Here is a 27842-nt window from a genome sequence, read left to right as displayed (position 1 = left end):
AGCACCGGGATACCCGAGGTTTTTGTATGCTGTAACAAATGCTTAAATAAAGAAATGCGACAATAAAAGGATTCAATGCAATCTGAGAAGAATTAAGAGCCCTGAGGCTGATGACTCTCCAGAACAGGCATGTCCAGGACTTTATTACAGCAATGGAAGGAGGTGTGTGCGCGCCAAGGTCGGGTCTTCTTGCAGTACATTTATACCTTCTCATGATGGAGAAAATGGAATCCTGACAGAAGCAATAACCATGCTGTCAACTTTGTACACAAAGATGGCGGGGGAAGTAGATTAAATTGAAGACAATGATTAGTTTACATCTCTGTTTTCAAGGATTCCAACCTGGCTAGCAAATTCTGTAAAGATGCTTGGAGAAATACTAGTGTTCGTATTGCTAGGATTCTGTCTCATAAGATCATCATGGGACAATATAAGAAGACAGCTAAGAAAGCTATTGGAATGAAGATAATGATTGGCATGGATACTGCAACTGGTAAATCTGTGCAAAGTGAAGACAGTATTTGTGAGAACATAAAGAAAAGTGCCTTTGCACCTCCAGGAACTAAGCTTTATTATCCTTAACATCGGAAGAAATAAATGGGACGATGGATATTCTGTGCACGAGCAGAAGATTGTTGTCTGACTCGGAGTGTGGATGAACATCTAAAAAATGCTGGTCACCCGAGGGGGCGGGGGTGACAGATATAGGTCACGAAGAAAATATGACGACATGAAAGAAGATCAAGCAGGAATTGCAGAAGAAGGAATTGCAGAAGAGAAGGTGAAGAGTTTGGTCGAGGACTCGACAAGGGGAGGAATGTAGAGGAGCAGGTTGACACCTTCTCCCTGGTCTCTGCCCCTTAACATCGTCACATTGGAATGACAGGTGAAGAGCCACAATTGGGAGCCCATGCATGAATCCATGCAATATTCCTGTACCACGTGTAATATATGACAGACTATATCCACTCAGGCAACCATTTAGAGTGTACCCACAAGCTGACCTAGTGGAGGAAAGCTACCAAGAAGGATGCCATTTGCCAAGCTGTCGAAATGCAGCCATGAATAGACTGGATGTATGTTAAAACAAAGTCTGACAACAAAATAATGTCAAAAGAACATATACTGAAAAGATATCGAAGTACTGAAGGATGATGATGTAAATGAAGCACTAAAAGAAACATGTACCCAACGATCCAGTAATCATGAACACAAAGAAGAATGAAGTGACTCGCAAGTCAATAACTGTAAATACGGTGTAACACAAGGTAGAAAGAACATATAGAAGCTTTCTTATGAGAGGTATATATTCAGAGGCCGATTCATGTAATTAATGTGCGTTGAAAATTCCTGCGAAAGCGTGCAAATCACAGCGAAACCCACGCACAGCGATTCATGGAAGTCCGTGTGCGTCCCTGGATGTGCGCTAAAATCCTGCGTGGCGCACGCTGGCGCACATGTCTCCAAACAGCGTGCGCTACGCACACAGCGAAAGCGCCCATAGCGCAGCGCACACACGCACACAACTAAAGTAGGAGGAACAGGGGCGTAACACGCGGTATGGGGAACAACGCATGAAAATGTGGCCGTCACGGGGGGGGGGGGAGTACAGGAGCCAAATGCGTGGAACGCCCACACGTGCATCTACAACACGTTTTCATGGAATCGAACGGGGCCAATGCGTGCGCCAAAAAAGACACGCTAATCCGGAAACACGTACGCCGAGCCAGGGCGCAGGCATAGGAACAGCAGCAGTAGCAACATGGTGGGAGCAATAATGGCTCGGGGCCTTCAACATCGGAGGGGCAGGCATTGGCCAGAGGGCAGGAGGACCCAGGATTCCAAGTGTCTTCCGTATGGCAGCGGTTGGGCCACGCCATAGATGCGGAGCGGCGGCGGGCGGAAGAGGCACGGCTCACAATGGTGAGGGTGGAGAACTCCATGCGGAGGGCACTGAGGCGGGCCGAGTGCCTCAAGGCAATTCGCAGGCAGTTGGGAGGTGAACATGTCGTCGTCCCTGCAAACCCTCGGGGCCATGGAAGAGGACCACCTCCAGGACATTGAGCGGGAGTTCGATGATGCCCTGGCCCGGGACATCAAAAAGTGAGCCGTCGGACTCGCCCGCTGCCATTGTAAATAGTTTTTAGAGTTAGCTTTCCTTTTGCCTTTTCTTTGATTTGTGGTGAATGGACTATGCCACACACATTTGTATAGTTTTATTAGGTAGTTTATTAGGTAGGTTTCATTTCTTTCATTGGGCAGATGGATCCTTGACAATGGATTGTACATAGTTGGACAATGGATTTTTTTGACCTTTTTCATTTGATTTCACCATGGATCAATGGATTTTTCTTTTTACGTTTCCTTTGGATTTGCATTGTTGGAGGGAGAGTTTGGACTATTTTTCTTTCGGATTTGTTTGGATTGGTTATAGTTTTCATTTACTCATCTTTTGCACATGCTTTGCATTTCATGTTTGCTGTTTTTTTATGCTTTCATGTCATTGATTTTTTTTTGTACATAATACATTTTCATCTTTTAGTTCCATGTGTGGGATTCGCTCATTGAGTTGATGCATGTGAAAATGTGGGTTTACACAATCAATGCCAACGTGTGTGTGTGTGTGTGTGTGTGTGATGGACATGTGTTGATGTACATAGTTGACTATTGGTTTGTGTCTTGAGATAGGCATGTCAGTGTGGGGTGGGTTGGGAAATCATTGAGTCTCAAGAATGGGGTGGCGTGCTGTGGTATTTTGGTGTAGAAGTGGGACATGATTGTGCATCTGTATTTCATGTAGGGGGGGACATGAGCGGGGGCCTGCTGTCAGGTGCCCCTGACTGCAGGGGGGTGGGGGTGCTGGTGGACATGAGTGGGGGCCTGCTAGCAGGTGCCCCTGACTGCTGGGGGTTGGAGGTGCTGGTGGGCATGAGTGGGGGCCTGCTGGCAGGTGCCCCTGACTGCTGGGGGTGCTGGTGGACATGAGTGGGGGCCTGCTGGCAGGTGCCCCTGACTGCTGGGGGTGCTGGTGGACATGAGTGGAGGCCTGCTGGCAGGTGCCCGTGACTGCTGGGGGTGCTGGTGGACATGAGTGGGGGCCTGCTGGCAGGTGCCCCCGACTGCTGGGGGTGGGGGTGCTGGGGGACATGAGTGGGACATGAGTGGGGGCCTGCGGGCAGGTGCCCCTGACTGCTGGGGGTGGGGGTGCTGGGGGACATGAGTGGGGGCCTGCTGGCAGGTGCCCCTGACTGCTGGGGGTGGGGGTGCTGGGGGATATGAGTGGGACATGAGTGGGGGCCTGCGGGCAGGTACCCCTGACTGCTGGGGGGTGGGGGTGCTGGGGGACATGAGTGGGGGCCTGCTGGCAGGTGCCCCTGACTGCTGGGGGGTGGGGGTGCTGGGGGACATGAGTTGGTGATCACTAGTGCAAGGTGACATGTGGCCTGGCTGGGGGGCATGCCCATGGTGGATGGACTGGCTGTGGCACATGACCAGGGGTGCAGGGTAGTCCCCTGTGGTGTGGGCTGCTTACAGGGGCCGTGGAGGGGGTAGAGAGGACACCTGGGAGGACCTACAGTGATAATTCACGTGTGGGACTCCACGCGCACCCCACTGGATACACGTACCCCGCTCTGACAGCGTAATCGCTTGTGAAACTTCCCGCGCACCCCCGAAATACACGTACCCCACTCGCACTGGGCCAATCGTGTGTGAAATTTCCCGCGCACCCCCGTAATACATGTACCCTGCTCGCACTGGGCCAATCGCGTGTGAAACTTCACGCAAACCCCCGTAATACACGTAACCCGCTCGTACTGGGCCAATCGCATGTGAAACTTCCCGCGCACCCCAGTTATACACGTACTCCGCTCCAATCGCGTGTGAAACTTCCCGCGCACTCCAGTTATAGACGTACCCCGCTCCAATCGCGTGTGAAACTTCCCGCCAACCCCAGTTATACACATACCCCACTCCAATCGCGTGTTAACTTCCAGCGCACCCATGAAATACACGTAGCCCGCTCCAATCGCGTGTGAGACTCCCCGTGCAGCGGATTACGTGTATTCAGAGGGGTGCGCGGGGAGTTTTACAGGCGTTTTCGTGGTTGGGGGGCCTGTGCGACATGTACGGGATTTGTGCGCTGTGCATGGCGCACGGGGAGGGGTTGGGGGCGTAACTGGCGCTGCTGCAGGGTCGCTGCGCCACTCTGCACTATGGCTGGTTTTGGAAGCTAAAATCCATGAATACGCGGAAATGGATTTTAGCGCACGCGGCTGGTGCAGAAAGTCGCACGCGCACACTGTGCGCCAGCCGCGTGCGCCACTTGTGCGCTGAATTCTATGAATTACCCTGTCATTGTTTAGGACAACCATTAGAAGGAGATGGATAACTGCTTATGTCAATGTTTGTTTGTATACTTGTATCGCGCCGTAAGCCCGCAGGCATCAGGGTGCGGAAACACAAAGAAAAACTGCTACCAATCAACCCAGCTACCTCAAGATGATGAAAAGTGTGCTTTTCCCTTGCAAAACAAGAGTTAACTGGCCTAGGATGCTATTTCGAGAGATGAAGGCAAAGTACAAAGGGAGTCCAACGAGCATACCATGTGCAAAGGACCTATTTCACTCAGATCTGGAGGAACAAGAACATTTACAGTTGCCAAGTATTGAACAATTAAAAGTGTATAAAGTCTATACAAGATGGAGTAAGCAAGTCTCTGAAGGCCAAGAGGAGCAACTCCACCCAGTGTAATTGAATCAAATAGTGTTAAATGCACTGTCAAAATGGACACATTTGTGGTCTCTTAACACGTGGTGAAGAGCTCACAAACAAGGGCTATTCATTAGGCTTGAAACTAATGGTGTGCCTACACTCCCTTGAATGTTCTGAGACAGTGCAGAATGGCAAGTTCAGTCTTCAAACAGAGGACACTGGCATGATGCCTACCGATGAACCAGGGTAGACTGATTGGGAAAATAAGGGAGAGATGACGTACCGCCAAAACCTGGGTTTCGTTTCTATGCACGTGCTGCTAGCGAGCCAAATGTCCAAGGTTGGATTTGAGTTGCCAACCAATCAGAAAAGGCTGCCATACACTTTAACATGCAATGTTGAAGGTATTATTCTGCTGCCATATTCTTTGCTGTTTTCAGTGTGCTACATGCGTGGAGTTAGCTCAGGGTGTGTCCAACAGACAAGAGACTGCCAAAGGGAGATTAATATTCATGCATTCTATTTGTAGACATTTTCCCCTAATCTAATCCCACCCCTCGATAGGTTTTTGTGATATGCCACGTAGGATGACGTCATGTATGATGCATCTAGCATTAGATAAGTATAATTAATAAGACATTGTGATCCTGCATCAATCAATTTGATGAATGACGATTAACCCTGCTTTCCTTCATTGAAATGAAAAGCAGTATTTTACCATCTTCTTTGAGTCTGTCTGGTTATTTGGTCTGAGACATTTTATTGGTAATTCCATATAGCACAAATACTATTCAGGGTGCTAGAGCACAGTAGTGTTGATGGATTATGTGCATTGGTATGTTCTGTCTAAGGTTATTTCCAGAGTCTGAGAGTTGAATGCGAGCATTAGATTAATGATAGGTGTGTCTGTGTAGTGTGGCTTGCCCCTAGTCGTGTATAGTGGTGTTGGTTATGTTGAAGGAGAAGCAGAGTAGGAAGTGGTTAGTACATTGGTTAGTTTTGACAGTGCCAGTGAGATTTGTCTTCGGTTGCCGCTCAATGCTACCTTTCAGCGTTCTTGCTTGTGGTCCGTCGGCCAGCCCCGACTCCTCTCCAAGCATGGAGGCTAACTTCCTCCATATTCTTTCTGAGGGCAGAGGGTTGATTGTACCTAGCGTGTTTCTAATCACTCTGTGGGGATTAGTCGGATCGGTTGCGTTTTGACCTGTTGTGCGGTTGACTCCTGAATGTATGCACGGCTGGTATTGGGGGTCTTGGGGCAAGGGTCACTTGGAGATCCTGCTAGGTTGGTGTCCTTGATTAGTGTGGGGAAGACTTCTTCGGTAATTGGTTTGAAGTTGGTGAGTCGTGCTGTTGTTGTTTCACCCTTTGTGCTTCAATGGGTATCATTGTATTAGCACGGTTTTTGTTGGTCTGTTGGATTGTTGGTGATGCTGTCACATAGTGCTTGTGTCGGGGTGTCGACTTGGTTGCGGGATCAAGGTCTTTTTTATCTCTTTGATTCTGAAGAGTTCTTTTTGTGGTTTGGTTGGAGATTCAATTCTTGTAGTGTTTTTTTATTTTTTGGTGCTTTGAGTACTGTTGATTTGTATAGTCGGAGTTGTCTTTGGTATTTTATTATGTCCTGTCAGTTGTTGTGTTATACCTATATTTCCCGTTTTGCAGTAGCTTTTTTTCATTTCTTTTAGCTCTTCTGTGAACCATTTTGTGTCAAGTTTCTTTTGGTGTGATTTTGAAAGTTTTTGATGGTGCCAAATGGTCTGGGGCCTTGGTAATCCAGATGCTGTTTTTTTGCTACACCTGGGGTTGTTTCCATTGGTTTTGTGGTTTTAGGTTGGGTTTATTTTAGCAGAGATGTTAAGGACTCCAGGTCTTCCAGTTTCTTTTCTTGGTGGCGTGCAGTATTTCCTTATTAGACAGTAAGCGGGTTTGCAGTTTATTTTACAATGGCATCAGGTAGCGGTTGCTCCATACCATTGGTGTAGGTGGCACAGATGTGCATAGTCCTTCTCTGCAGAAGATTGTGTCCAAGGTATGTCGCGCAGAGTGAGTTTACTGAGTTCACATTTTCTTTTTCAAACCAGAAGTTGAAGTATCCCAGTATGACTAGTTTGTCATGGTAGTTTTATGATATGACGATGGAGTCTGCTAGTTTCGTTGCAAAGTTCAGGTTATAGGACAGTGGTCTGTAGATCAGGAGGTACACTATGTTGGCTTGGAGTAAAGATACCGAGAAGTAAGGCCCTTATGTGGGTAGTTGCGCACACATTATTATTGGTTCACTCAAGGCGCTATTATGGTGTGAGGGGGGGGTCATTAGCGGCAGTAGCAGAGCGTAGAAGGGTAACTTCTCGGCACCCCCTCTATACAATAAACAGTAGGTAAAGTAATGCCTGCCAATCTGCGCTACCCAAACCGAACAGTAATCTGAGGTTAGTTTTGTACCAAAAGTTAGCCCAATGCCACACTATCGTGAGTTATACAGTAAGTATTTCTAATTGATAAAAGCAAAGAAACACTACACGCCAACACGTGTTTCAGCCCTCTCTGGGCCGTCCTCAGGGCGTATGCACATAACAATTAAGGTAGCTGTTCAATAAACATGTCGAAATACATTTATCAAATGTTAGACCAAAATAATGAAACAGCCAAAATTACAATATTCAGTAGAATTGAAATTATTTGCATAGATCATAAAGTTCATATTGTGGAGAGGAGGAGTGGGATGGGGGACAAAAGAAGGGGTGTGGGGAGAGAGAAAAAGAAGAGAAAACAGAATTAAAATTGAACATTATTATTAAAGATTGTACTTTGAATATTAGTTTGTGTTAACAACCTATAATTACTAAGTTACCACATACTATGTACTGGAATGAGTTAAAGAATATTATTCTTATTTGGTGAGGTTGTTACACCAAAGAGACAACAAAAAGACAAATGGTATGCTGTACCTTAAAATGGTTGGCATTGCCCAATAAGTCACCTCTGTAGGGTCGATTTGTTCAAGTCGGGAAATGGCTGCAGTGAATATACATATAAGCATATTTAACATTCTATAGGGTACTAAAAGTTCCAATAGATAATTTCATCTACTAAGTGTGCTCAAGCAAGTATCAACTTATAATGTTAAAGATTGCTTACCACTGGTAACAGTGCTGGAAAGCGTAATCCCGAAAAAAGTAGTGTGCTACTGCAAGTCTAATGTCCGTAAAATACGAGCGTCATCTATTTCAAAAGGAAAGGGGGATATTATCATAGGAAGCTAGTAGTACTAGCTGGTCGTGATATAACCATATCTCTTTACAAAGACAAAGACAGAGCGCTTACCATAACACGCCTGAATGCGTTCCTGCACGGTAGTTTCTGCCTAGAGGCAGTGGTTCTCTAAGCGAAGTGAGGGTGTGGCTGGTTAAGCCAATAGCTGTGCTGCTTTTGCTAAAGAAGAGTGCGGTCATGTGACCGGACTGAGTTCCTGTTGCTTAGTAACTAAGTGAAAAAAAGCTTGGTGATCGGAATTGCACGTAAGTGCAATCATTCTGTTTGCAAACCATTAAAAGAAAGCCTGAGCTTTTGTGATTTAGCAACCGTTGACATATATTGCAATGTGCGATGAAAGGGTTACAAAACTATAATTACCTGTGTGAGTCGTATGCTTCGCTTATGTGCTGCTTGTGCTAAAGGAGAGTGTGGTCATGTGACCGGACTGAATCCCTGTTGCTAAGTAACTGAATGAAAAAAGGCTTAATGATCGGGACTGCACTTGAGTGAAGTTATTCTGTTTAAAAGCCATTCAAAGAAAGTCTGAACTTTAGCGGTATTAGCAACCGTTGATATATACTGCAATGTGCGCTGACAACGTTACGAAGCTATAGTTACCTGTGTAGTCGTATAGTTCGCTATAGTTATAAGAAGCGTATTGGAACATCTTGTTTGTTAAGTGGTATCTATAAGCAGTCAGGCATGTGAGGGGATTATACTGGAGGTATAGTATGATTCCCTTACGTAATAGGAAAATTAGTTAAAGTGGCAGTTTCTATGGGCCATACCAATCAAATACCTTATGTGGGTCATCCATGAATTGTCGTTCTAATAACGAAGTCAGAAGCAGCAAAGTGATTGATAGTGTGTAGTCTATAACATTTTTATATAAGCAGCTCAGACTAAGGCAGAGTTTCAAAATAACATGTTATGGTATCCCTTATTATAGTGGGTGTGTGCTTAGCTGCCAAGTACAAAGAAAAGATCAATGCCCAGTGGATAGCATGGGAATGGTGTTAAGAAATAGACCTATTGATGTCCTCTAAGGTGTAACAACTCATTAGAAATCTTAGTATGTGATAATACTCATTTGTACCAAGGTAGACTATAGTTAGATCACAGAAAAACATTGAGTTCATTTTCTTGGTTAAGTCCCATTTGAATACATCTTAATCTGCATATCATGCGGGCCTCCGCTTGTCGAAGAAGAAATTGTCTGTTACCACCTCTGGCATGAGGTTTGATGTGTTGCAGTCCAACAAATCTGATTTCACTCTTGTGCACCATTTGATGCTCTTTTTGCCAGTGGGCTGCCAATGGTAACTTGACATCTTGACTGTTGAGGTTTGCTAGATGTTCTCTGATTCTGATCCTTAGTTCCCTGATGGTACTGCCCACATAAACTTTCTTACATACACAGAGGATACCATACACTATGTATTTAGAACGACAGTTAATAAAGTCCTTGATTTTCGTACTCAAATTTCCGTGACAGATAAATTCTTTAGTAGGTGACAAAGCATATTGACAAAAATTACAGGTCCCACATTTGTGGAACCCTACAGGTATAAGACTTTGCGTCAGCCAATTCTTCTGTCTGCTGAAACCAGGTTGCATGAAGGAGGGACATAATAGATTTCTAAGTGTTGGTGCTCTAGAGAAGATTATTCTCGGTTTTTCTGTGATGTAGGTTTCCAAGTCTGGATCAAGTTGTAAAATATTCCAATGTTTATTAAGAATATGGTAAATGAATTTGGAATCACTACAATATTTCGTAATAAAGTTCACATGTGATGGAAACCCCTCAGGTTTTTTGCTTTTGGGCTGGGTGAGTAGTGAAGGTCTTGTAACCGTTTTCACACCCTTGGGTGCATGGTTGATATTAGATTTGGTATAGCCTCTTTCTTGGAACCTGGTTCCTATAGACTTGCATTCTGCAATGAAGTGCGAATCTTCGCTACAGTTCCTCCTTGCTCTAAGCAATTCTCCTCGAGGAATATTTTCAATGCAATTTCTTCTGTGGCTACTCTTGGCATGTAAGATGGAGTTGACTGCTGTGGTTTTACGAAAGGTACTGGTTTGCAAAGTTTCATTTGTTATATAAATTCTAAGGTCCAAGAACTCTATTTCAGTGGTATCAATTTTGCCTGTGAACTGTATTCCAAATTGGTTCTGGTTGATACCTCTGAAATAGAGTTCTTGGACCTTAGAAGATTCGCAGATTGGCAGGCATTACTTTACCTACTGTTTTTTACTATGTTGGCTTGGTCTTTGAGTTCAATGTTGATGATGAGGGATTCAGTCTTCAATGTCGGTTGCAGGGAGTGGTGTGGCTCAGATGTGCTTTGTGGATCATTGCAATTCCACCTCGTCTCTGTTGGCGTGTATTCATTTGTAGTTGTCCGGTATGGCTTCGTGTGTGGTGGATTTGTAGTTGTCGGATAACCAGGTTTCTGTGAGAAATAGTCTCTGTGCTGCCCTCAATTAGGAGGTCATGGAGGAGTGTTGTGCCATGGATCTAACATTGAGCGGGCTGCAGTGTAGTTTGTGTATTTTCCCTTGTGGGTTGTTGTTTTATTGTCTGTTGAAGTTAGTGCAGTGTAGTTCGGGTGTCCAATGTTGATGGTTCTCTCCTGGCTGTGCTTGATAGGAGACTTTATTCTTGGGTTTGTTAGGAGGAGTTATTGAGTTTTCGATATCTTCGTCGAGTAGTCTGATTAAATTTATGGCAGAGTTGTTTGATTTTGGTGTGTTCTGGTTGGTGAGTTGTGTTGGTGCCCGTCCTTTGCTCCATTATTTGGTGATGTAGGGTTTGTTAAAGGTAATGGATTCAAGTTTGTCTGATTCTTGGTGGTATATTGTCCATGGGGTTCTGGGTTGGTGTGGTTTCTTTTTAGGAATGCTGGGTTTGGTGACCCGATGGAATCTACATTTATTTCACTTCTTGCATATGGGTTTGTTGCTGATTGTTTGTTTTCACTTGCAAAGGAGTCGTATGTGGAGAGGTAGTGTAAGGAACTCATGGTGGCAACAGTAAAAACAGACACAAGTGATCACAGTTCAAGGGTGTTTATTAAACTGTATGCAGGTTGGAAAAACGGCTAATCTAAACCTAAATCTAATATGGGAGCAAGCATCGACCATGAAATAAAAATAAGACTGTCCTAGTGGCGTTGTGTCAAACAAAAAGGGCCTATACTAATAAACAGATTTCCAAACCTTACAAATAATGCAAAAAGGGGTGGGGGACAGTTCTCCAGAAAAGAAAGAAGTTTTTATAAATAATATTTAGTTTTGAGCACTTGGTAAGGAGAAATCCTGGAGCACGGTACGCTCTCGAGCTTCCCCAGCATGAGACAACAGTTCCTCCTCTAGCTATAAGGACAGTCGATGCCCAAGTCTAGTTTCTCTTGAGTTTCTTGCCTTCGAGGGCCTGACTTATTCAAATAACAAACAAAAAGTTCCTTCAGCAAAATTATAGTTTGTTTCTTGGTTTCACGTAGGGTGAGGATTTTTTTATCCCTGGGTCCCTCCTTCCTGGGCGCTGACCCCGATTTACTTTCAGCCTCCCTCCACCATGTTCATTATGGCTCTTCCTTCCTTCACAAATCTTAATATCTATTTAAACAGTTCCAGTGGACATCCCGCAATTGTGCACCTATATTTAAACTTGTTACCAAGCACATAATGATAGATTATGGCCATGACTAATACTGTCCCGCTTGTGGATTGAGGGTGAGGATATCCAGGCCTGACTGGCAGAGGATGGTGGTTAAAGTATTTCATTTGTCACACTCCGGCCAAGTTATTGTGGTCGGTCCAAACCTGCATCATCCTGTAAAAACTCTGCTGTACAAATGTTTCATTGATGGCCAACCATTTGCGATCATAAGTAGTAGTGTTGCTTTGAGCTCATCCAGTTCTTGGAAGTGTCCCTGGATAGATTGCTCCTGACTCCTTGTCATGTAGTGGCAGAATCCTGACCGATGGTAGTTTAGAGGTGTAACGGTTTGATTTTGCTATAGTTGTGTACTCACTACTTTCTCCTGGATTTTGCTAATAACTGGGAGGTTCATGGTGGGCTGTTATTTGGCCATGTACCCAGGGTCTAGGGATGTTTGTTTTTTTTGTCCCCCAAAAGCACTCGCATGAAACCAGTCTTGATGGTGTCCAGAATTGATCCATGTGTGATGGATGCATTAATGATGCTGAATTGTGCGTTGTGAGCCCGGCCCATCCGTTTGATTGAGGCTGGGATGGTCTCATTACAGTAGGAAGTAGGTTTGGGGCATGCAATTGTTTTAGTAGGTGTAATGTACAGAGGAGAGAATTCTGTCCAGAGTAGAGGGGCAGTGTGCATGCTGGGATGCAGAGGGAGCCTATGCTGTGGGATATTGATTAGATGATTTGTTGAATTTTGTCTATTCAATTAAAAACTGTGTTGATTCCATTGCATTTTTTCTGAGTTGCTGGCACCTCTGGGTCGGCTGAGAGTTTGGTACAATGCCTTTAAAACTTCAGAGTAGTAGGTGTTTAGCTCTCCTTTTGTGGGCTGTTTTCGAGTGGGTGATCGACAGTGGGATGGCAGTGTGGGTGGGATAGGGTCTCTGTAGATGATGTGGGGTGATGATTTGAAGACTAAATCTAGGGTGTTAACTTTCGTTGTGTGTGGCAAATAGCACAATTTGCTTAATGTCCATGGATCCGGTCAGTGTGAAAAACATGTTTCAAAGGTTCCATGTAATAATATACCTGCAAAAATGTCTCCTGACAAAAAAGTCACTGTTTTTTGCAGAGACATTATCATATTGAACATGTAGGGGGACACACCAGCAACCCCTGAATTTCTTTTTTAAAAATTCTTTTTATACAAGGTGAGCAGGGAACATCCCCGCAACCCAGCCCCATATATAATGTCGCCAATGGCTTTTCCTGGCGATATTATGCATGGGGACATTATTACCCAATACTGTTTCATATGCGATTGTCGACGTTCGTTTCTAGTATGTTAAAATCTCTGAGAAAGCCATTATTAGCATGGGTTTATTTGGCAGAGGAGAGTAAGTTGGAGATGTTGGCAATAAGTCACTCCTATGAGTTGATCTGTAGATGAGGTGGAAGATGATGGATTCCTTGTCAGATGAGGGCAACTGGCTAGCAAGCAATTCAAGCGAGTTTGTTTTGGGAGATGGGATGATGGAGCACGGCCAATCAGTCCTGTCAATGATTGCCACTCCGCCTCCTGTCCTTCATGGCGAGTTGGCATGTTTTATGCAGTTGCCTGGCAGTACAAGGACATAAAAAATATCGGGGGAGTTTGGGGGTAAACCATGTTTCAGTAATGAAGAGGTGTCGGGTATGGTATTACATTATGAGTATGGCTGTCTGTGCCGCGGGAGACTGCTCAGTGAGCATTGTTCAGCATGATGGTGTGTGTGCGTGTTGATGGATCAAAAATGCAAGATGAACAAACAGTGCAGTTTTCTCATATGTTAAAAAGGGCCACACAAACGCCGGTCTTTCCTTAACCTAACAAGAATACCCCTACCTAACAAATGAAGGCTAAAGGAAAATGATCTACTGTCCAAAAGTATCTGACCCTCACATGAACATATATGTAAAAATCATAACGGAATTGCTTGGCAATATCAAAATAACATATACATTCAAACACAAAGGTTCCAACCATTAATTCTGGTGGCCAGGATGGATTCCCTTCCGATAGATCAATTCAGGATTCTTTGGAATAAAGTTAATTTTCAAGAAAGTTTGATTCGGTAACAAGGTTTCACTTAATGTAGGATACAGAGTCTTTGCTATTCAGTATTTATATCCTTTCACTGAACCAAGTAACTTGCTCACTTCCAAATGTTTTTTCACAGTTTAAAAACAATTACACTTCCAGAATCCTCTGCTTGTTACTCAAGTCTTTTCCTCCAAAAGTCGGCACAGAGTTCAAATACAAATGTTCTTTTCTCCTCCCGCCAGTAACTTGTAAGCACATCATACTTCTTTAAAGGAAATGTTTTTGTCAAGATGGCTCTTTCAAAAGAAACACTTTAAGTCAGGGTATTTCAACAATCAGTGTAGGTTATGCAACAGTTCATCAAAGCAAGGTGGTGGAATTACACTTTTCCACCTCTACCTTTTACCACAACCGCAGTACTTTAGATCATCTTCTTCCTGATTTACTCACCTGCCTGGGTAAAACTCGTCCTCCTCCTCCTCCTACTACCAAAATGTGTGGTAAGGCTTGTACCAAACTCTCCACACTATAATCATCAAAAGGGAGATTTGAACCAACAACTGTTTCTCTTGTCAGCCTTAACTTTTAAGAAAGCGGCTTACATCTTCTTCCAAATGTATACTTCATAAAAGGGCAATAATCATAGGCAATGCAGTTTACAGTTCTCTTCCCCCTGTACTCCTTTTACAAGGAGGGCTTTGCTCATGCAGTCTTTGCTTTCTACTTATGTAAACTTTTGGTTGTGGGCAATGCAGATTATAATATTCCCCTATTTGAAACCCCCCTTTAGGAGAATATCTAATTTTCTTATCATTTCTCATTGGCTTTGGTAGTGCGGGCTACAATGTTTCTGTATTCAAAATCCCTGTGTAGGAGAGTTGCAGCCAATTTACCTTTCTTCAATTTTTCGGTTTTCAAAATAAGTTAACAAGTGGTCTCCCTTGGAGCGCCCCAGGGTTACCGGTTTCAGGCCAACTCACTGGTTTATCTAGGCGTCTACTTCTGACTCGCAGCTGAAACTCCTGCTGTAACCTGCAGGACTTCCTCTGCCTTTGACAGCACTGGTCTATCTGCCCCCACTTGCGCTGAACTCTGATGGAGCTTCTGCAGCTCTGTTTACTTGTATGGATCAGTTACTAGAGCAGATCACAGCATTTAGAGAGCCTCTTTCTCTCATGAGCTGTCCGGCTTCAATGCGGATTCCCACTGCGTGTCCTCTGCATATACCAGGAGTCCCGACTTCTCGGCTTTTGCCTAGCGGCCTGCTGCTGCCACAATGGCAGCTTCTGCTTCTTCCTGCTGCATCTTGCTTCTAAACACCTGAACGTTCTTTAAATGTTTAAAGGTCCCACTCAGGTGTTGATTATTACAACAACTAGACCACTCAGAAGGGCTTATTAACTCTGGACTCCTCTTTTTCGTCTCAGTACTAAAAGCATTAAGAGACTTGAAGTGCCTAACGTTGTTTGTTCTTTGGTCAAAATCATCAATTTTGCAATAAACCATCAGATTATAATCGGTTATTTTGCAACAAGCCGTTATAATCTGATCATTAGGGATGTTATCTAGAGGTTTCTCCCATTTCCCATGACCTGAGTCCCCTCCCAAGTGATCCTCACACATAATACCACTCCCAGGGTCAGGATCAGGTAGCGTCTGCCTTTCCCTGCCCACCTGAGAAGAGGTCAGGACATGGTTTTTGGGATGATTAGCCTGAGATTCATCAAACCGTATAGTCTGTGGGTGTTGGATAGGGGCAAGTGGGCGAGATTGAGATTTGCTTGGGTTGCTTGCCGGGGCAGCCCAGGGCAATTGGCCATTCAATCCCTAGTGAGGGTTGGGATAGGCTGTGGAGGGAGGAGACATATGGTGATGTCTTTTGGCAAGTAGTGGCCGCAACTATTTTGTAGTTTATATTTAGAATAGCATGTATGGCTATTGGCCAGCCAGGCACAAACAGGTAAGGTCCTGGTCTTTGTCCATACTTTGAGGATGCCTAAGAGAACTCGTCAAATACGTAGAAGCTGAATAGCAAGGTCTGGTCACATGACCAGGAACCTCCTCCATGCTGTCTTCCAGGTATCCCTAGGTAGTTGCCTGGTGGGTGCGAAACCTGGAGGTGGGCGAAGCAACTGAGTGGCAGAAACTGGTCATGTGACCAGCAGCCTCTTCACTGCTAATCTGTGTGCCCAGATTACCCAGCCCTTCTGTGAACTGCCGCCTCTAGTTTGTAACTCCATCTGTAGGTGGGCATGTGGCACATTGTAATGCCATATCTAGCATGGAAGCTTAGTCACTTTGCCATGCATGGGCATGCCATATTCCCATACGCTTTCCTGTGTAGACATCACTGCCACTGTGATTCAAGCAACACATCTAGTACAAAACTATTACTATCTGATCTGATGACCACAAACCAATCTGGAAGGTACCGCCACATTTTTTTTTCAGATTTTATTGTTTTTATATGGCAGACATTTTTACCAGAAATACCAGGCTAAGAAGGGTGAGTGCAAGCAAGCTGGTGAGAGGATAATGACGAGGAAAACAGTGGACCGTTACAAGGGAACAAATGTATTCATTCATGCCTTGGGCAACTATTTACAAAGGTAAAATCTATATTTATACAGGCATACATTTCTTCCAGTTAGGGTAGGATGGGCGGTTTTATGTGGCAGAAATCATTATGGTTTAAGTGATCGGCTAGCTAGTGGCGTTTGAGCCTGATCTTGGGCAGTTCCATGGGTTGTTATACTTTGTTGTCGAGGGAGAGCATTCCCTTGAAAGGGGGGGGGTGTAGTGAAAGGAGTGGGAGCAGGCGGAGCAGAGCTGGGGACCAATATGCTGTTGGGAGAGGATCACAAAGTTCAAGAGGCAGGCAGCCAGTGAGCTGGTAGTTTGAGGGTGAGGGGAAAAGTCATGAACAAATTATAAAGATGAGGAATAGAAGGGAGTGTGGGTTGGAGAGTATCCATTTAGACTGTCCATGTAGAAAAGTTATGAACTTTGTTGATGGGACTGAAGAGTAGAGGGGCCAGGCCTAAGGGTGGGCTACACAAGTAGCCATGTTTACAGAGCACCATGGTAGAGATTAGTAATTTTGGTGAGGTGGTGAGTAAAGTGTTGATGGATTTTTCTTCTATTAGGAGATTAGTCCTGGCCGCAATGCAGTGATGGTATGGTATGGTATTGTTTATTTATAAAACACCTATACACAGGCAAGTGTTTCAACACGCTCAAGGACGGTGGGAACTTGTGGGGGGGGGGACAGTCTCTCAGAGCCCTTGAAATTCTGAGACAATAATAGTCTGCACAGGCAAAGGAAGTGCATTTAGTAGTTGAGACACAGCAAATAGGCCTGATGGCGATTCTGCAGTTTTACAAGTGCAATTAGGGGTGAAGACAGGGAGAACAGATCTTCAAGCAAGGTTCATTTGGATCGTGCAAGTGCAGAGACGATTACAGGGAGGGGAGCACCTGGTCGGTGGAGACTGGGGTAAGTGCAGAAGAGCCACTCTCTTGGGTTAGTTTTCAAGTGCAGTGAGGGTGGGGTGTAAGGCCCTGAGGCAAGCGCGAGAGAGAACTGGCGGGGGAGCCCGGGACCTGTGAGACTGAGGTACACCAGGCAGCCAGTCAGCAAGCTGGGAGGAAGAGGAGGGAGAGAGGGAGAGAACAGTGAGCTGGATTAGCAGGGTAGATGGAGAGAGAAAAGAAGGTCTTCAGGAGTTTCCGGAACTTAAGAAGATCAGGCTCAGAGGGAAGCACTTGCTGAGGAAATGGATCTCCATCCAAATCTCTGCTTGGAGAGCCGGCTCACTCGCAGAAGGTTGGAGGTAAATGAGCGGGGGCCTCATGAGGGACAGTATTTAGGTAGGTCCAAGGCCCCAGAAAGCCTTGTGGACACTGCAGATGGTTTCAACTTTATCCTTGCAGCCACGGGGAGCCAGTGGAGGGATTTCAGTGCCGGAGAGATGCAGTCCCTGGGCTTGAGGCCAAGGATAAGTCATGCAGTTCTGTTCTGGATGAGTTGCAGAGGGTGCAGGGAGGAAGAAGGGAGGTTGAGGAAGAGGCTGTTGCAGTAGTCCAGCCTAGCGGGAACCAGGGCTCTGGAGACAGTGAGCCACTGGGGCAAAGTGATAAAAGGTATAGTACCTCTGAGGAGGTCTAGCTGATAGTTATACTTTTTTGAGATGTCCGAAATGTGAGCGGAGAAGGAAAGAGTGGAGTCGAAGATAACCTCAAAGTTTTTAGCCTTGCAGGTAGGTGCGGGTGCAGGGCCAAGGGAGGTTGGCCATAGTGAAAATGGGAAATTGGGGGTAGGGGTCCGAATGCGAACGATCGAAGTCTTGCTGGCGATGAGGCAGAGGTTGTTTGCAGCACACCATGACTGAATAGCAGACAGACAGTCGGTATGAGTGAGGAGCAGGCTGCTTAGTGTCATCCGCATAACACTGGAAGTTAGAGGTGAAAGTGGCAATCACACATGCCAAGGCAGCCATATACACGTTGAAGAACCAGGGGGATAGGTTAGATCCCTGGGGAACGCCACAGGTTGAGAGAGCAATAGTTGAGGGAAAGGCTCAGCGTTCCACCTGGGATGGGAGGTCGGAGAGAAAGGAGGTTCACCATGCCAGAGCCTGACGTGTGATTCCCAGGTTGTCACAAAGGCGAGCAATCGGGATGTTATGGTTAACTGTATCAAAGGCAGAGGAGAGGTCAAGGAGAGTGAGAGGAGGAGGAGAGAGATGAAATTGAGCGAGATGAAATTGAGCTTGAGATGATGATCAAAGAGGCCTCGAAGGCTTCGAGCCTTGTGTGACAAAGAGAGATCGGGAGACAGGGTAAGGGAAAGTGGTGGGGTTGGTATTGGAGGCTGGGAGAAAGGCTCTCTGAATTTAGCATGAAGCAGGATTTTACCATCCATGGAGGGAATCACCAAAAGGTGGTAGCTGGTGTAGAATGGTTCAGTGGGTTGTTTGGGGGGGGGGCTGGGGAGGAAGCAGGGGGAGCAGGGTGAGTTGAGCAACCAGGATACCATTTGAGAAGTGAAGGGAGGATGGAAATGAGAATGGGATGATCAGGAAAGGTGGAATGGTAATCTAGTTTTCGAGGGGGAGCTAAGGTTCCAAGTGAGGGGCAAATGGAGAAGTCCTGATAAGTGTTGGGATTGGGGGCATATGATAGGGTAGTGTCATGGGAGTGGTGTGATTCTATGGGGGTAGCAATAGGAACTGGGGTCTGTGATTTTTAACAGGCGACTTCATGGCCTAATATGAGATGACCATTTCCTTATCGCCTTTATTCTTGGACATCATGGCAGCCGATGCCTGGAGGAGTGATGGAGCCACGGTGGACATCTGCACTGGGGTTCCAGCTCTCCTCAGCCAGATAGGGGGCATGGGCTCCTCCTCTTGCATATGTGTGCGCATCATGAGCATGGTTTTAATTACTTGCAATTTGACACTGTAACAACAGGAATAGTGCTGCTTGAGGGCAACAGTTTTAGGGACAGTAGTATATGTGCCAATACTTAATTTAGTTTCTGTCCCCCATTTTCATGGGCCGGGAATCTAAATGCCAGTACCCAGCAGGTACAACGGTCAGACACCTATGGTAAGGCAATATGCGCTTGTCTGCATTGAGTCAGAGCACCAAGCACTGCATTTTTCTAATATTGTAAAATAAAGATCTCCTACTTCACTTCAATGTGAAATTACATGAGCCTAGCCAAGCCCTTCTCTTCACACAGGACGTTCCTTAACCAGTTAAATCGCACAATAAAACTTACAAACATGTTCACCCAATGATATATGAGAATAAGACTCCTGCTGCTCAATTTTACAATGCTCTACACCTACTTGGGTGTCAAATATAGTGGCTATTAACAATTCTATACAAAATCACAACCTAGATGGTGTTATTTTCACCAATGCTGGATAACCAAAGGCAGTGCTCCACTGATGGGGGGGGGGGGGGATAATGTGCAGTGTCGATTTCCAATCTTTACTAATGATCACCCACTAGGTGCTGGGGCGACCCAGAGATTGTTTCTATTAGCAGTAGTTCCTAAACATGATAAATTGCAACCCTGAGGTTTTGATCTTGTAAACTTCCTTGGCCAACACAACTCTTTTTTACTGGTGCACCAAACTGACCTGTGATTTCCTATTCCCAAATAAATGATCCGGTCTATCTAATAGAAAGTCCATCCATCTCCAAATTGAGCGTCAACTGTCGTGTATCACTAGTTCACAACACACCCATGCTATATTTTGAATCTGTCTTGGGATGAAGTGGTGTAGTGAAATAAGGTTCAGCCTGCAGTGTGATGGACTTTATTTGTGTTTGGGAATATGTTCCCTAATGCCAAGCTCCTGATTTTCTAGTTAGGATTATTTGACAATGTGCATAGGAAACTGAACAATCATGTTCCTCTATGTTGACTTAATCCATGGAAATTGGCCAATTTTAAGGTATGCCATACTTGGGTTTACATGCCAAATACAGTGATATTCCATAAGCGTGTTCATTGTATGTTAGCAGTGTCAGAAAAACTCCAATTTCAATTTTGATAGAATAGGATTTTCCATTAGCTGAAAAGGATTTAAGTTCCTATTATGCTTTTGAGATCAAAGGGCATGTGATGCAATTTCCACACCTCCTATGACATTGCTGGAAGTGATGTCCTGGTAGAGTACTGAACGCACAGAAACCAGGGCACTTAGCGCATGTGTAAAATTAGCTGCAGTGAATTCTGCATTAAATATAAATATACTTGCTTAGCGAAGATCTATGAAGGTTAATTGTGTGCAATTTTCTTGCATTTCGCAAAATTGTACAGAGTTCTCTAATGGTAAATTGTAATTGTCTAAAAGTAGAATGTTTGTATTGAAACACATTTTCCTGTTTACCTTTAGGGTGTAAAACCGGCAAGCTTTGAGAAAGTGTCTGATCCAGAAATTAAAGAAATTATTGGAGAATGTATCTGCAAATGTAAAGAAGAAAGGTGGGTTTCTTTCAATGTTTTCCTTGCTTTTAATCCATCTACCCCATAGCTGATTTTACCATAAGTGATCTTGCTAATGTGCATACTTTCTTGAATAACATTGCTTGTGGCACGTGGTCGTAGAACACCTTGCTAACATCCAATAATAAGCTTTGTAAAGTTCTAGGGCTATGTGCACCCAGAGTAACTCATGGAACAATAGTTTACTTTTTTATAGACCTGCCTCCAATAGAGCGCCTACTGATATTTATCTGCAAATTCCATATTACTTACAAATTGACCAGCACATCTTATGTGGGGGAAAATTATATAAATTGCTTTTGTTTGTTTATAACCTAGCCTTGCAAATTTACCACAGGCAACGGCAGTCCAGTAACATGCAAAGTAGTGGTAGCATGCGCTTGGAAGGGGCAAAGAAAAGTGGGTGAGCGAAAGATGGTGAAAAGCAGTATTGAAGGAAATATTATGTAAATTGAGGAGGAGAGGTGACAATGAGGTGACACAGAGCAGTTGCCATATTTTACCAGAAGCAATAGAAGTTTACCTGCCCGTTTAGGCAGCAGCAGTAGAGGGCTTCATAACCATGAGATTTTAATTGTAAATTAGCATTCACTCAACTGCTGCTTTAAGAATGTATTTAATGGCGAAGAGCCATTCTACAACCATATAATTCTTGATGCAATGGTGAATGGAAGTGAGGCTTTTGTGGCGTTCAGCTTTATGGGTGAATATATTGTATATACCATGCAGGAAACAACTGATAGCTTCCACCCCTGCCCCAATTACAGGACAGTTGCAACTACTCTCTCGAAGCCCACCCATGGGAGGAGGAAGCCAGAAACCCCAGTCACTTGGTGTGGTATGTGGAAGGCCCAACTATGACAATGACTGCCTTTGTATCATTGGAGAAAGTGGAGCTGGAGAGACTGAAGAGGTTGGGGAGGTGGCAGCAAAAACAATTCAGGTGGAGGTGGTGGGAGTGAAGGAGGAAGTGGGAAAGACTAATGGTGCAAGAGGAGGGGTTAACAACAGTCAGAGGAGTTGGTAAGTGTTGGGGACAACCGGATGAAAAGTTGGTAAACTGGAAGAGGTGAACATCAGCAGATTGGTATGATACAAAAGATGGAGTTGGGACAGAGGAGGATGTACATGAGGTAAAGATGGTACAGAGTGACGAATCGTGGATCTCGGCCATTCTCCCCAGAGGGTTGCCCTTCCCTGTGAGCCTAGTCAGGCGAGACCGCGATGCAACATTCAAGGGGTGGCAGAAATTGGGACCTCACAGGAGAGACCCTGCATGCGGACAAGGACTCCCGTTCTGTGAAGGAACTCCCTAACTCTTATCTTTGAGACCATGGAATCATTTAGGTACTCCAAGAACAAAACTGAAAGCACTGCCGTTTGTTACTGTAGTATTCCCTCCTTTCCTCAATTAAGACTGAATACTACCAAGACGAGGAGGAACATACAGAATGATAAGTTGTCTCCCAAAAGTACTGTGAAGAGGAACATTGAAGGAGTGATGCAAACTAATCTTATTCTAATTCTAGACTGTACGGAGAAGACATGGCCCCAGGGAGGCATGAAAAATATGCCATTAATACAAGCAAAGGACTAGGGCACTCTGCTGGGGAAGGCCCAATTACAGGACATAAAAGGCAAGAAGGGACTCAATGAATCAAGAACCCGGCATGAAGCCTGTCAGCCCTGGGAGATCCAAACCGGGGTAACGGGGAAGTGAGCTGGAGAAGCTGGTCCTTGGTCATGAGGACACCCTGGAACAGTCAGCAGAGCACTCCAATGTCAAATGGAGACCGAACCTGCGCAGAAGCCGGAGAGAGGCCGACGGTGGTGTGACCTCAGGGTGGCGGACCATGCGGTCCTTCAACTACGCTGACACCGAAAGGCCAAGAACCCCATGGAGCCAGCACAGTGAAGCAGGAAGTGGAGAGAGAGAGATGCGAAGAGCATCAGACACGAGCGAGTGAGACCAACACCACTGGAAGAACTGGTGATGTGCCCCCACCAGAAAGAAGGTAACCTAGAGCCACAGGAGACCAAGTATGGGTTTGGGCAATAGTTAAGAGTGCTTTAGGAGTAATCTCCCTCATCGCAGTAGTTGCGAGAAAGATATTGAGGATAAAGATTACTACAGGAGTAGCAAAAGCCGAGGACATTACAGGAGTGATCTCAATTGTTACAAATGACAAGACAAGTCCAGGAATATATATAACGGTGAGAAAGAATAAGTGTTGGACATTTAACCAAGCTCAACAAAGTCTTTAGGAGGAACTACAAGTGTGAGACCTTAAAACAAATCTGACAAATCTACCATTGGCCTACCCCTAGTGGGCGACCATGCATCAGTCTTAGACAAACTCCTAGGGGGTGTGGATCACTATGCCCCCCCCCTGCTCATATATCTCAGGGCCTTTGTGCACTGTGTTACTCCTAAGTTACTATGCTATGGACACACAAACATAAGCTATTACCATAACCATAAGAATAGACACAAAACGAAATAAAATGCACAATGGACACAAAATGAAAACACACGTCAGTTTCAGTTATAACAATCGAATAAATGTATTCTTGCACAGCAAGGCATGATGCAAACCATACTATAAAACAAATCTCGAATTTGCACCTTTTATACTTTCGGTGCAAATCTACCATGCAGTGTAATGACTGTAAGCCTTTCAGGCTTCTAATGCAAGCCTGTGATTAGCAGGATCGATCATGTCTAATGCAATGTACATATGGCAAGTGTCAGCATTCCTCTCCAGTCCGCACCATATATATATATATATCTCCCTCTCCCTTCCCCATGCACATGTTTTTTTAGCAATACTCCCCTTTCCAGCTCCGTGTCTCTCCTCTCCCTCCAACTCTGCAGTCAGTTAGGGCCAGGACTCTCTCTCAAGATCTGGTCAGTCGAACTGCCTCAATGCCTCTGCCAAGCTCTCTCGATCTCAGTCATCCAAACATCTCTCTTCCAAGTCAGTGTCAGCACCCTCGATCTCAGAGCTATATCTCCAACTACATCCCATAGAGCCGAGCAGCAACTACTTCAAATCTCCATCTCCATCCACTAGAAACTCCCAAAACCACACCACTCATACTGTTCAATGACGTACACATATCCATAGTTACATTAAGCATTCCCTCGTTTCTCTGTGTCTCAGCATTTCTAAATCAGAGCCGTGCCTAAATGTCTGTGTTGCATGTACTTTACTTTGCAATCACTCCGTGTTCTGGTCAGTCACTGTGTGTTCTTTGTCAATGTGACATTTGCCATCATATCTATATCGTATCTCCTGTCTGCCTGCGGTACGCCATCTTACCATCTATTCATATTTCTCCATTCAAATCCCTCTATCCTCCTCGTGCATGTCTCTGCCTGCAAATCTCTCCCTCCATGGTGCTGCCCCCACCTTTTCTCTGTCTGCGAAGCACAGCCAGCCATGCTGATAAGGCACAGTGCCTTCTCCACTCGGACAAGGTTCATGTTATCTGTGTCTGCCAAGCAAATGTTTACTAATACTTGTACATTGTAACTCATAACAATCTTCGCACTCTGCGGCGCTTCTCTGTGTCTCCATTCAGAATGGCTTTATAATGCCATAGGCCTCATTCTCGAATGGAGTGCTTAACACATTCATTCATACCAAGCATTATACTCAAAGCTCAATGCATATTCTAAGTGCACACTCGATGCGTGTCTCTCTACATGCATACATAATACATAGCAAAATATCTCTACATGTGTCTCTAAAAATATAACATGTCTCTACATGGCACTACAAATATAACAAGCCTTATTCTATAAGCAAATACAAATGGCTACATATATGTGGCAGAATAATGTGGATAGTCTAATGATGCTACTTCATGTACTAATCAGAATGTATGATGGATAACTAAACAAGATACAATTATGGATAACTGGATCCCTAAATGGGTAATAATGGGTAATTATTCCATAACAATGAGTAATGATTCCATAATGATAACAAACAAGGCTTCTCCATGCTATCAGGTTCTACAATCTCTCCTCTTATCATTATATAATCATTAGTAATGATTTGTCACAACATGTCTCATTGTGGCATGCTAAAACCAAGCAAAATTGCAAAGGGAAAACACTTTCTATTTCATAATGCAAAAACCCCTTAAAATGCAAGCATTTCACTATCAGTGGCAAGCTAAAATTCAAATGCATAGCTGCAAATATGTCAAAATTCAGAATAGCATATTCAATGTTAAATCAAAAAGTCAAAAGCCAAAAGTGTCTACAAGCAGATTATTCAAAAACGAAAATGCAATGCATAGAATCAATGCATATGTACTGTGGATTCAGGTGTATTCATTTTCAATGTGTTAAGCACACAATTACAATCTCTTTCACAAGTGTCAAAGCTCATTTCAAATGTATGCATTTCCAGTGTATACATATCAGTGTATTAGTCATACAGGCCAATTCATTCAAAGTTATTTCCAGGTTCACTCATGTCAGTCTGTGATCAAATCAGTTGTAGCCCATCAGAATGTATGTGTCCTCACATCTGTGCACAATTCAAAGTCAGTACAAATCCAGTTCTAATGCAAATCTCTCAGCAAAGGAATGTTAACAAAGCATGTGTTCAAAGCGAGTGTTCACAAATGGGTCACAAATGTGTTCAGTGAGCATATGTATGTATGTTCAGCAAAAGCATAGCCCAAAGCAGAAAGTAGTTCCAGCTGCAAACAGAGCTCAAGTGTGTGTCCTGAAAACGGACCCTACGCCCGTTCCCGCGACCAAGTACAGTGGGGGACACCCCCACTATCCCTGCTCTGCTTGGGCGCAGTTACGGGGGTCGGGGTTTTTGAAGTGTGCAAATGCGCAATTTTCTAACCAGGCGACATTGTAGAGTCACAGTAATGGGGTACGATTCCGTCAAGACCGCACCACTGGCATAAATGATGCTTCAGATTTTCATCAAGCACCATGTGGGCATTATTCATTGGTAATTTCATTTATCATTTTTCTTGTGCAAAACGATTTAGAAATTTACATTAAATGTAGCTTACATTAGTGAATGTTTTACGTGTTCTGAAATTTATTTTGATGGGTAATAGTGACTTTAAATATTTTCTTCAGTGGAAATATGAAGCAACATCAATAAAGTAAATACATCTGCATTAGTGTTCCGCAAGTTGTTGCCAACAGAGCAGTGCATGCTATTCTTGGAGATAAATGCTTCAATTTGGTGACTTCAAGAGAAATGTTTGATCACTAACATATTTTGGAAATTATTTCTAGATATGAAATTAAAGACTTACTAAGCCATGCCTTCTTCGCTGAAGATACAGGGGTGAGGGTGGAACTCGCAGAAGAAGACCATGGCAGTAAATCCTCTATTGCCTTAAGACTCTGGGTAGAAGATCCTAAGAAACTGAAAGGAAAACCAAAGGATAATGGGGCCATCGAGTTTACCTTCGATCTGGAAAAGGAAACTCCTGATGATGTTGCTCAAGAAATGGTAAAAACATTTGATTTACAGCATGCTAAAATTAAAGTTTCCTTTGAAACGTCAACCAATTTAGAAACATTGTGTTAATGAACAGTGTCCTAAAGGTGCACAGATTAGATTTGTTTAAAATTGGTATATGAATCCCTTGCAGGAAGGTATTCTGCAGTTGTTAGTGGTATGTGAATCCCTTGCGGGAAGGTGTTCTGCAGTTGTTAGTGGTGTTAATTTTTTCCAACCCCAAATCGCTGCCCCATAAGTAGTGATTGAAAAACATTTGGCAGAATATGACATGTGGCAGGAGAGGGAATGGGGGATTGCGTACAGAAACTGCCCTTCCCACAGGAAGGAGAATGCTTCCCCCAGGCTCCTCGGCTGGTGTAATCTGCTGGCAAACCTCTGGCATTTGGAGTTTGCCACTATGGCAAACAGATCAATCTGGGTTCTGCCCCATTTGACGAACAGGTGGTCCACCTGATCCGGATGAAGTTCCCACTTGTGGCAGGAGCGCAATTCCCTGCTGAGGGAGTCAGCGATGGTGTTCTGGACTCCCGCCAGGTGGAGAGGGATGACAGGCCGGTGCCACAAGTCCTGAGCTTCCTTGGAGAGTGCTGGGGAACGAGTGCCCTCCTCCTTCCTGATGTAGTACATGGTGGTGGCGTTGTTCATGAAGATCCTCACCACCTTGCCTTTGTGAAATGGTTGGAACTTGAGGGCACAGAACACTGCCCGTCGCTCCATGTGTGGATGTACAGATCCTTCTCCTCTGGTAACCAGAGGCCTCTGACGTGCGCCCCACAGCCTTCCAGGTAGGCGTCTGTGGTGACCGTCTCCTGGTATAGGGGGTTTTGAAATCTCGTTTCCTGGGTGATGTGGCCGCAGACCCCCCCCACCACTCAATCGCCTGCCGCAACTCATCGTTAAGAGGGATCCTGTCCTTGAAACTTCCAGACACCTGTATCCAACGGGCATCCAAGAATTCCTGTAGGGTTCGCATCGGCAACCTGCAGAGACGGATGAGGTAGGTGCAGGATGACATCATGCCAGCAACGACTTGATGGCCCTTACCGTAGCTGTCTTTGCCGACGACAGCTGCTGCACCTTTCCTTGAATGGCTGCTAGCCTCTCCTCCGAGGGCGACACCGGGCAAACCACTGTGTGTTTGTCGGCTAGCTCCTGCGAGCGGGCGCGTATCATGGATATACATGTACACCTTGCAGACTTAGATGGGCCAGCACCGTTTGCAGGCATTTTGTGAACACTCTTGGGGCCAACTTAAAGCAGACTGGTAGGGCCTTGCACTGGTAGTGCTGGCCCTGCACTGTGCAACTTAGACATTTTTGATGTTTCTTGTGAATCATGAAGTGGAAATGGGTGTCCTCCAGGTTCAACAATGTCAAGAAATCCCCTCTTTCCAGTTGGCTGATCATGTGTTGCAACGTGATGGCCCTGAATTTTGGGGATTTTAAGTAGTTGATCAGACGGCGTAGGTCCAGGATGTCGTCTATTTGACCAGAAAGTATCTGGAATATACCCTGGCGCCCCAGAGCCGTTTGAGAACAAGCTCTATCACCCCTTTTTGTAACATGGCTCGCACCTCTTGCAGGAG

At 44.7% G+C, this 27842-nt stretch overlaps 1 protein-coding gene across 11 annotated transcripts in view; it reads left to right on the top strand.

Moving 5' to 3' along the window:
- Window positions 1–27842, top strand: part of WNK2 (WNK lysine deficient protein kinase 2) — a 1473871-nt gene that overhangs the window by 418393 nt on the left and 1027636 nt on the right. For all 11 annotated transcript variants that reach the window (XM_069643592.1, XM_069643590.1, XM_069643588.1 and 8 more), the window contains exons 6-7: window positions 20635–20723; window positions 26026–26245. In XM_069643592.1, coding sequence (XP_069499693.1) covers window positions 20635–20723; window positions 26026–26245 — 309 coding nt within the window. The remainder of the gene's footprint in view (window positions 1–20634; window positions 20724–26025; window positions 26246–27842) is intronic.

This window comes from Ambystoma mexicanum, chromosome 2p, assembly GCF_040938575.1.
Source record: "Ambystoma mexicanum isolate Mex_15411 chromosome 2p, UKY_AmexF1_1, whole genome shotgun sequence".
NCBI classification, from domain to species: domain Eukaryota; kingdom Metazoa; phylum Chordata; class Amphibia; order Caudata; family Ambystomatidae; genus Ambystoma; species Ambystoma mexicanum.
This window is presented reverse-complemented; position numbering and strand designations above follow the sequence as displayed.